Here is a 10,029-nt window from a genome sequence, read left to right as displayed (position 1 = left end):
GGCGGCGATTGGCCAGGTCTGCCCTGCTCGCGCGCGCGCGTCGTCCCCTTGGACGCTCAGGAGGCGGGCGGCCTTCACTCGCGTCACCTCAGCGGCGGCGGGAAAGGCGAGAGGATGCGGTGGCTCCCTGGGCCGGGCTCCGGCTGGGCTGGACGGGGCCTGCGGTTGGGGCTGGCGGTGGCGGCGGCGGCGCTGCTGATCCAGGCGCTTCGCGGCTGGGCCTCCTCGCGGCGCTTCGAGTTCGAGCCTGAGGAGATTGCGCGCCTGGCCAAACACCACGCCGGTCAGTGCGGCGTGAGGGGGGGTAGGGGGACTCCAGCAGCCATGGTGCTGAGCGAGGCTCTGGTGATGGGATGCAGGTGGACTCCAGCCCCCATGGTGCTCTGCAGAGCCCTGGGGAGGGGTTGCGGATGAACTCCAATGACCATGGTACTCAGCGAGGCTCTGGGGAGCGGGTGCAGGTGGACGCCAATATCCATGGCACTCAATGAAACTTTGAGGCGGGGTGGGGGGGTTGCAGGTGAACTCAAATATCCATGGTACTCAGCGAGGTTCTGAAGAGGAGCTGTACCTGGACTCCCGTGCCCACGTTGCTCTGCAGAGCCCTAGGGAGGGGGTGCGGATGGACTCCAATGCCCATGGTGCTCAGTGAGGCTCTGAGGGTGCAGATGAACTCCAATGCCCATAGGACTCAGTGAGGCTCTGGGGGTGCAAGTAAACTCCAATGTCCATGGTGCTCTGCCAAGCCTTGGGGAGGAGGTGCAGATTCATCCAATGCCCATGGTGCTCAGTGAGGCTTTGAGAAGGGGATGTGGATGAACTCCAATGCCCATGTTGCTCTGCAGAGCCCTGGGGAGGCGGGGCAGGTGAACTCCAATGCCCAGGGTGCTCAGCGAGGCTTTGTGGAGGGCACGGATGAACTCCAATGTCCATGGCACTCAAGGAAGCTATGAGATGGGGGTTGGGGTGTTTGCATGTGAACTCCAATGTCCAGAGTGCTCAGAGGGGATATGGCCGGACTCCAGCCCCCACGGTGCTCACCCCAGATTAAGCACCTCTCCTTCCCCCCCTTGCAGGCCTGGACCACGAGCTGGCCTTCGCCAAGATCATCGTGGAGCTGCGGCGGAGGCACCCAGGCCACGTGCTGCCGGACGAAGACCTGCGCTGGGTGTTTGTCAACGCCGGCGGCTGGATGGGCTCCATGTGCCTCCTGCACGCCTCCCTCTCGGAGTACGTGCTGCTCTTCGGCACCGCCGTCGACACTGGCGGCCACTCGGGTGAGCCCCCCCCCCCCGCCTCCACGCCAGCCGGAATCTGGGGTTTTCTTGTATAAGACACCATTGAATAGCCCTTCGCTTAATGGGTGCTCAGAGTTACAAAGTAGAAGAGAAGAGAGCTGGAGGGGGCCTTGGAGGTCGTCTAGGTCAGTGTTTCCCAACCTTGGCAACTGGTTGTCAACCAGTTTTTCTCAACCTTGGTATCTGGACTTCAACTTCCAGAATTCGCTGGCTGGGGAATTCTGGGAGTTGAAGTCCAAATAGCTTCAAGTTGCCAAGGTTGGGAAACACTGGTCTAGTTCAACCTCCTATACCAGTGATGGTGAACCTATGGCATGCGTGCCACAGGTGGCATGTGGAGCCATATTTCAGGGCACGTGAAGCGTTGCCCTGTATCAGCTCCAGCACACGTTTGCTAGCCAGCTGATATTTGGCCTTGGGGAAGGCTGTTTCACCCACCGGAAACGTCAGGGAAGCTTCCTGAAACCCCAGAATGTGAAAAATAGCCAAACGGGCAAGCCGGAAGTTCAGAAAAATGGACTTCTGGTTTTCCTGTTGTGCTGTTTTTCACACTCCAGGGCTTCAGGAATCTTCCCTGAAAGCTCCAGAGTGTGAAAAACTGCCCCAATGGGCAAGGCGAAAATCTGTTTTTCTGAACTTCCAGTTTATCTGGGGGGTTTTCACTGGCCCAGGCTTCAGTGCACAGGGATTGTGCGCATGCGCCAGAGACAGTGAGGGCAGTGCGCATGTATGGGGGGAGGGAATGGGTGTGGGCACATGTGCTAGCACACGAATGCATTCCCTTTTGGCACACGAACCAAAAAAGGTTCACCATCACAGACCTTTACCATTTCAGACGTGTCCAGCCTTTTCTTAAAAACCTCCAGCACGCTGCAAAAAGTGACTGATCACCAGTGATCCCACTTATGACCGTTGTAAGCATCTCCAGGGGCACGTCATTAAAATTCAGGTGCCTGGCAACTGACTCATTTATGGCGGTTGCAACTTGCCATGGTCACTTAATCCCCTTTTGCAACTTCCTGACAAGCAAAATCAATGGGGAATCCGGATTCACTTTGCAATAGTTTGATTAACTTAACTCTGACAAGAAATATCATAAAATAGAGCAAATTCACCTAGTAAATGTTTCACTTTAGCAACAAAGCGAGTCATAAGTGCAATTGTAAATTATTAATATTATGCTGCTAAAGAACATTGTGACAAGAATCCCACCCACCTTATTTTGCATCGGTTGTGTATTAAGATACAACGGTCTGTTCTGGGTCCTATTCTTTTTAATATGTTTGTAAGTGACATAGGGGACGGTTTGGTAGGGAAGGTTTGCCTATTTGCCCATGACTCTAAAGTGTGCAATAGGGTTGATATTCCTGGAGGCGTCTGTAATATGGTAAATGATTTAGCTTTATTAGATAAATGGTCAAAGCAATGAAAACTACAGTTTAATGTTTCCAAATGTAAAATAATGCACTTGGGGAAAAGGAATCCTCAATCTGAGTATTGCATTGGCAGTTCTGTGTTAGCAAAAACTTCAAAAGAAAAGAATTTAGGGGTAGTGATTTCTGACAGTTTCAAAATGGGTGAACAGTGCAGTCAGGCGATAGGGAAAGCAAGTAGGATGATTGGCTGCATAGCTAGAGGTATAACAAGCAGGAAGAGGGATATTATGATCCCGCTATATAGAGTGCTGGTGAGACCACATTTGGAATACTATGTTCAGTTCTGGAGACCTCACCTCCAAAAAGATATTGACAAAATTGAACGGGTCCAAAGACGGGCTACAAGAATGGTGGAAGGTCTTAAGCATGAAACGTATCAGGAAAGACTTAATGAACTCAATCTGTATAGTCTGGAGGACAGAAGGGAAAGGGGGGACATGATGGAAACATTTAAATATCTTAAATGGTTCAATAAGGTTCAGTAGGGAAGTGTTTTTAATAGGAAAGTGAACACAAGAACAAGGGGACACAATCTGAAGTTAGTTGGGGGAAAGATCAAAAGCAACGTGAGAAAATATTATTTCACTGAAAGAGTAGTAGATGCTTAGAACAAACTTCCAGCAGACGTGGTTGGTAAATCCACAGTAACTGAATTTAAACATGCCTGGGATAAACATAGATCCATTGTAAGATAAAATACAGAAAATAGTATAAGGGCAGACTGGGTGGACCATGAGGTCTTTTTCTGCCGTCAGACTTCTATGTTTCTATAGTAGGTAGATATATTCTTTGTATCCCACCTTTACTATTTTTGCAACCAATGCTGAACATGTCTAAATTATTCTTCCTCTTTATTTTTCCCACAACAATTCTAAAGTGGACTGAACTATGAGAATGACTGGCCCAAGGTTACCCAACTGGCTTTCATGCCTAAGGCAGGATTTGAAACCCTGTTATTCTGGTTTCTAGCCTGGTGCCTTTATCACTAGACCAAACTGTTCTAGCATGGAGGATGCAGACATGTATTCCTGTGTTTGAAGTCAGGCTCTCCGGTGCTAAACCAGAAAGTCATCCTAGTTTAACGAACTCCCTAGGACAAAGCCTGTTTGCCCACCAGTGCCTTAAAACATTTAAGCTGCATCACTGACATTCCATCATTATTGAACTGGCCGTCCTCTCTATAAAATTAAATCCAAACAGCAAGAACTTGGATGCTAGTCTGATCGGTAGAGCAAGACCATTGGCCGCCTGCAGAGTGCAGTTTCCCTTTCTGGAAAGGAAGCTCCCCTGGGTTGCACCCCACAAACACTTCCAGTGCTTATTTATAATTCATGCATCTAGACTGATTTGGCTTTTTTGGCACATGGCTGGCTCATGTTTAAATGGCTGTCCACTACAACTCAAGGTCTCTCTCAAGAGTTACGGCTATTGAGCAAGGTCCCACATACACTGGACCTGGGCATTTTGGATTTTTTTTACCTAAAGGTAGGCACCATTTTTTCCACCATTGAATTTCATTTTGTTAGATAGCGCCCAGTGTTCAAGTCTGTTAAGATCCTTCTGTACTTTTTTTTAAACATTTTTATTGTTTTTTTAAAAAATATAAGACAAAACAAGACAAACAACATTTAACATGTAAAGGAGCTACCATTGCTCCGCTAAGCATAGAAGTCTTACTAATACAAGAAAGAAAGACTACTTCGGCATTTTCGCTATAGCATTGTGATTAAAATAATTGAAATCAGTTAATAAAGCTAAAATCTATCCCTAAAGTTTCAGTATATAATTTATTCAGTAAATTTACGTTTTGTATAATTTGTTTTTGTATTATTAATAATCCTTTTTTACATTCCACCAATTATATACTTTCTCCCAAGTTTTATAAAACTCTGTTTCCATTTGATTATTTAACCGTCTCGTCATCATATCTAATTCTGCACATTCCATAATTTTCTTAAAGACATCCTCGTCTTTTGGAATTTCCTTTTCTTTCCATTTTTGTGCAAAGGTAAAAGGTAAAGATGTTTCCAAATACCTCCCCTATTTGCTGCAAATGTAAAAAAGAAATTGGTACATATTTCCATACATGGTGGACTTGCCCAAAAGCTAAGATCTATTGGAATAAGGTAGAAAAATGGTTAAATGAAATCACAAATAAGGAGATTAAGAAGACCCCAGAATTCTTCTTATTAGGTATCACTGATACTAAATATAAAAAAGAAATATATCATTTAATAATCCATATATGAGTAGCGACAAGATCCTTCTGTACCTTGAGCTTATCTTTTGGAGTGTTGGCTATTCCTGCCCGTTTGGTGTTATCTGCAAATCTGATGAGTTCCCCATCTATCTCTTCATCCAAGTCATTGATGAAGATGTTAAAGAGTCCTGGGCCTAAGACAGAGCCTTGGGGGGCTCCACTGCCTACATCCCTCCATGGAGATCCACTTCCATTGAGGACTACACGTTGAATGCACTTGGTTAGCCAGTTTTGAATCCATCTGGTAGTGACACTAGCCCACATTTTTCTATCCTGTCAGAAGTGGTCAACTTTGTCAGGTCTCTCCTGTAATTTCTATTGCTTTTCAACCATGGTAACTTTTAAGATGGGTTGGCCTTTGCCTCTTAAAAGTTCACAAGATTGAGAAGCATCGACTCACATAGCTTTCGGGTGGACAGTGACTGCAAGTAAAAATCAGAAACTACAGTGATCCCTCGATTTTTGGAGTTTCAAACTTCGCGAAACGGCTATACCACGGGTTTTTTAAAAAAATTAATTAAAAAATACTCCGTGGTTTTTTTTCTAAACCATGGTTTTTCCCACCCGATGACGTCATACGTCATCAAGTCACTTTTCTCTCTCTTTCCTGTCATTCTCTGCTTCAATCATTTTCTCATTTCTCTTTTTTTCTCCCCTTTTTTCTATCATTTCTCTCTACCTTCCACTCTCCCCCCCTCTTGCTCTCTCTCTCCCTCTTTCTTCCTCTCTCCCTCTCCTTTCTATATCGCTCTGTCTGTTGCTCTCTCTCTGTGAGAACGCCTGCCCCGCCTCTCCTGCAGCCCCCTCGCTGACAGCTGGGACGAAAGCGCTCTCAGCTAAGGGACTGCGAGAGGGGCGGGGCGGGCATTCTCAAAGCGCTCAGAGCGGCTAGCGGCTGAATGAGGAGAAGCCGTAGCCGCCAGCGCTGCTGCAGGAGGACCCGTGCCCCAAGAAAGCCGGTGAGAAGGGCAGAACGGGCGGGCGGGGGATAGCGGTGAGGGGGGCGGCCGACATTCAAAACAATCTTTGCCAGCCTCCGCACTTTCGTCGCTCCCCGCCCCCAACTTCAAGCCCGGCTCCTTGCGCGGCCTTGGAAAAGGGTGCGCGGGGGTAGTTTTTGGCTGCCATAGCCAAAAATGGTGTTTTTACTTCCGCATCTCTGCTTCGTGGAAATTCGACTTTCGCGGGCAGTCTGGGAACGCATCCCCCGCGAAAATCGAGGGATCGCTGTATTCTGTCTGATGTGGCCACCTTGCCTGTAACTGGGACTATCATCTAGATGTTCTTTCTCCCCACGGCAGGTCGCTATTGGGCGGACATTCACGACACGGTCATCTCAGGGACCTTCCGGCAATGGAAAGAGGGAACAACTAAAAGTGAGATCTATTACCCAGGTGAGTTGCAGATTCCTCACCTGGAGGCTTACGTGAGAATGGGAACCTCCAAGGCGAGAGTCTAACTGCTGCCTGCTTGCCTCCTGCAGGAGACACCATTGTCCACCGTTCCGGAGAGGTCACCTCCGTGCAGTGGAGCGCCGGCACGTGGATGGTCGAGTATGGCCGGGGCTTCATCCCCTCCACCCTGACCTTTGCCATGGCCGACACGATCTTCAGCACTCAGGACTTCCTCACCCTCTTCTACACCCTCCGGGTTTATGCCAAGGCCCTGCTCTTGGAGGCCAACACCTACTTCAGCAGCCCCGGTCAGTGAGTCTCGCCACTCACCCCTTCTCCGGGCTGGTGAAAAGGTTGCCCCCTTCCCCGCCCTCCCGTCTCATGTGCTAGAGAAGCTGGTGTGGCTCCTGGGCTTGCACCTCTTGGCCACGCATGGTGGGATGCATCGCATGTGTGTCAGGAAGCAGAGGTGGCTCCGTGTCCTTCTCAGTTGCCCATCCACGAACACCTGGACGTCCTGCTGCAAATAGGTGTCCATGCTGCTCACAAGGATATTTTGGAGCCATGCAGAGAATGAAAAGAAGAAGAAGAAGTCCTGGGTGCTTGATGGAAGGAGGGGTGCACAATTGACCCCCCAATATAATGCCCTTTGCATGGTGGCATTTGCCAGGCGCCTTTGGGAATAGACGTTGCATCCTCGTTGCATGCTCTTGAGTAGAGATCCCTCCTGTCACATTGTCCCCAAGCTCCGCTGGTCCTTCTCTGCTTTCTCCCAAATGGGCCTCGATTGAGCCCCACAAATTTTGACAGGCAGCTGAGAAACGACCGCAGATCTTTCTGGCGTGAGCCCTTGAGAGGATCCATTTGCACTAGTGTTTGAAGGCAGACAAAGACTTCCTGGCACTTCCTCTTCCTTCCTTCCTTCCTTCCAATGTCTCAGGTGGAAAACGGGTCATTTGGCTGAGCAATATCTGCCCCTTCACAGGCTGGGGAAGCCCCCATGCAGACTGGTGTTCTGGCTGGGCTTCTGGAAAGTTCTTTCCTGGCAGACTCGCGTTGTTCCCCTGGGATCTGTGTGTGTGTGGATCTTCTCACCTGGGGAAGACGTTTGGCATTCCAGCTCTGTTTCCCTGGAGTCAGTGGTGGTGGTCCTTTTTTCCTCTCGCCACACATCGGTCAACTGCGTTCCTTTGTGGACAATCGGTTCGTCCTCCCTTACCTGCTTTCCGCGCCCAGTTTCACCTAATTTCCTCGTCTGCTTTACGTCTTCCAAACTGTTACAAAGAAGACTGGGAGGGGAGAGCGATTTCCCCGTTCCTGTCATGTTCTCCTACACCCATGTTACAAAGAAAGAGAAAAACAACTCACAATGGGTTGGCAATTATTGTCCACACGTACCTCATCCATTTCGGACAGGACACACTTGGAGCTAAATCTTGCTAGTTAGTAGGCTGGGTTGGTTAGCCTCCCTGGTGGGATTTGCACGGTTCTATCCCTTCTCCCTCCACGGCCCAGTGAACCACCTCATACACACGGAGCTTGTGGTTCTGAAGAGATGCTATTATAGTTCAGCTGTAGCTGCTGCGTAGTAGGACAGTGAGCCTTTTAGCTGCCTTCTGTGACTGGTTCTTCCTGTATGTCTTAATGCCTGGAGTGCCAATAACCACAATGTTTTTTGCAGCCCTCCTTCCCCCCCCCCCAAAAAAAAAAACATGGATTGTAGACATTCTCAAAATCTCATCCACTTTGGTCCTGTAATAATACAGAACCGCCATCTGTCACCCAAACTATGCGCCTTATTCTCTTGAGCTATGCACGTGTGTGTGTGTGCGTGTGTGTATTTATATATATCTATCTATATATCTATACCTCCTGTCGTTGGTGTTATCTGGCTGAGGACCAGTTGTTCATGCAGTTTAGGTGATCCCTGGGAGAAGGGGCCGGGGATCCAGTGTGACTGAACCTGCTTGGCTCAAAAATGGACCTTCTAGAGCAATGTTTCCCAACCTTGGCAACTTGAAGATATTTGGACTTCAACTCCCAGAATTCCCTGACTGGGGAATTCTGGGAATTGAAGTCCAGATCTCTTCAAGTTGCCAAGGTTGGGAAACACTCTTCTAGAGTGTCAGAAATGGACAAGCTCTAAACGTTCAGTTCTTTGACTTGAAGTTCAAGCAATGGGACCAACCCAGGGTGGTTGATTCTCTAGAACAGGGGTAACCCAAACTTGGCAAATTTAAAACTTGTGGACTTTTACTCCCAGAATTCTCCAGCCAACCTAACCTAGCAGGCTGGAGAATTCTGGGAGTTGAGAGTCCACAAGTCTTAAAAGTCCTCTCAAGTTTGAAGGCCTCTGCTCTAGAACAAACCAAAGCACCTCTTCTTCCTTCTCTCAGAATGTGCCAAAATTGCAACCCTCAAAAAAGGGGGTGTCATTACTTAAACAATGAAGTTCCCTTTCTTCACATCCAGTATTATTAGCCCAGTGTTATTAACCGGAAGGTGCTGTTACTGTAGCATGGAAATTAGGCTTATACTGTGGTATTGGTCAGTTCCGGACTCTTCCCTGCTTCCAGAATGGCCAGGAGAGATCCTCATTCTGAATGCTTCTTTCTCTGGGGCATCCAGGTTTTCTGAAAAAGTCTTCCATCTCCCTCGTAAAGCTCTCTGAGATTGCTAGAGTGACAAAACTTTACTCTGTATCCCTCGTTATGCCTCAATTTGATTTTACCTGGTTGAAAGAGCCAGAAAGAGAGGCTCATTGAGACCCTTCCTCCCTTTCATCATGTGGCTATGTCTTTTTTCTTTTTTCCTTTAAAAAAAAAAACATGACAGGTTTTATATGTAGAAAGTGCCAGTAGATGGCAATAATGGCTTGTCCTGGCCAGCCCCAGTGTAGTTGGGGAGAGGCTCTCTGACCCCTGCTTGCAACGGCCTTGGGAAGCCTGTGACCCCCGTGGCTGATGCGTGGAGGGCTGGTATGGTCCAGTAGCCAGATTTTGATGGGTGGCATTAGCTGACAAGTTGCCAAATCCCTCCCTTCCTCTCCCCACTCCCCCAAATAGGGGCATCCTTGGCCTTTACCAATTTTTATTTCTCCTCCCCCCCCCCCCCCCCCAGAGTTGATTAACCTTCCAGTTTTAAAGCGCACATTTTTCTCCCTTTCCCACCACACTGAGCTCAAGCTGTCCTTTGTTCAGGTCAGATCAAAGACTGACGCATTGCAGAACGTTTGCCCAGCACAGAGGTCACTCTCTGTGCCTCTCCTTCCACCAGCCCCTTTCTCTGAAGCCGTCCTTCGGTGAGGCAGGCAGCTAGGTGGCCTGGACAGGCCAGAATTTGCAGTCCGTTAGAACCACCGGTCAACTATATTAGCATGTCTCCGGTATCTGTTTCTCGGATACTGCAAACGTATCCTGTGTGATGTTCATGAACCAAGTGTTTGAGAATCCGTGTGGGTGTGTGATTGTTATACTTTGACTTAAAAAAAATAACAACCAATACAATGGACTGTGATTAAACCTGGCGCTTTGTGTCTCTCTTTTTCTTTGCCTGCTGGGCACGGTTGCAAAATAGACCTTTACGAAGGACACCCTTGTACGCATTGGTTCTGTGTGAATTCCCTTGCAGGGTTGAGTGTC

The 10,029-nt window shown here is 48.3% G+C and overlaps 1 protein-coding gene across 1 annotated transcript; it reads left to right on the top strand.

Moving 5' to 3' along the window:
* The first annotated feature begins 20 nt into the window (after positions 1-20).
* SIGMAR1 (sigma non-opioid intracellular receptor 1) lies at positions 21-9,914 on the top strand. Its single transcript, XM_070743658.1, has 4 exons — positions 21-283; positions 1,077-1,277; positions 6,296-6,388; positions 6,478-9,914. Exons 1-4 carry the CDS (start codon positions 115-117, stop codon positions 6,702-6,704), a joined length of 690 nt encoding a protein of 229 aa, XP_070599759.1. The 5' UTR covers positions 21-114; the 3' UTR covers positions 6,705-9,914.
* Positions 9,915-10,029: the final 115 nt, after the last annotated feature.

The sequence above is a fragment of the Erythrolamprus reginae genome, chromosome 2 (genome assembly GCF_031021105.1).
Source record: "Erythrolamprus reginae isolate rEryReg1 chromosome 2, rEryReg1.hap1, whole genome shotgun sequence".
Taxonomy (NCBI): domain Eukaryota; kingdom Metazoa; phylum Chordata; class Lepidosauria; order Squamata; family Dipsadidae; genus Erythrolamprus; species Erythrolamprus reginae.
This window is presented reverse-complemented; position numbering and strand designations above follow the sequence as displayed.

What these genes read in the sequence shown, in the direction of transcription:
- SIGMAR1 (XM_070743658.1), top strand. Translation starts at nt 115, where the DNA reads ATGCGGTGGCTCCCTGGGCCGGGCTCCGGCTGGGCTGGACGGGGCCTG. An exon ending in CGACACTGGCGGCCACTCGG is followed by an intron (nt 1,278 to 6,295) that starts GTGAGCCCCCCC and finishes TCCCCACGGCAG; the next exon opens with GTCGCTATTGGGCGGACATT. An exon ending in AAGTGAGATCTATTACCCAG is followed by an intron (nt 6,389 to 6,477) that starts GTGAGTTGCAGA and finishes TGCCTCCTGCAG; the next exon opens with GAGACACCATTGTCCACCGT.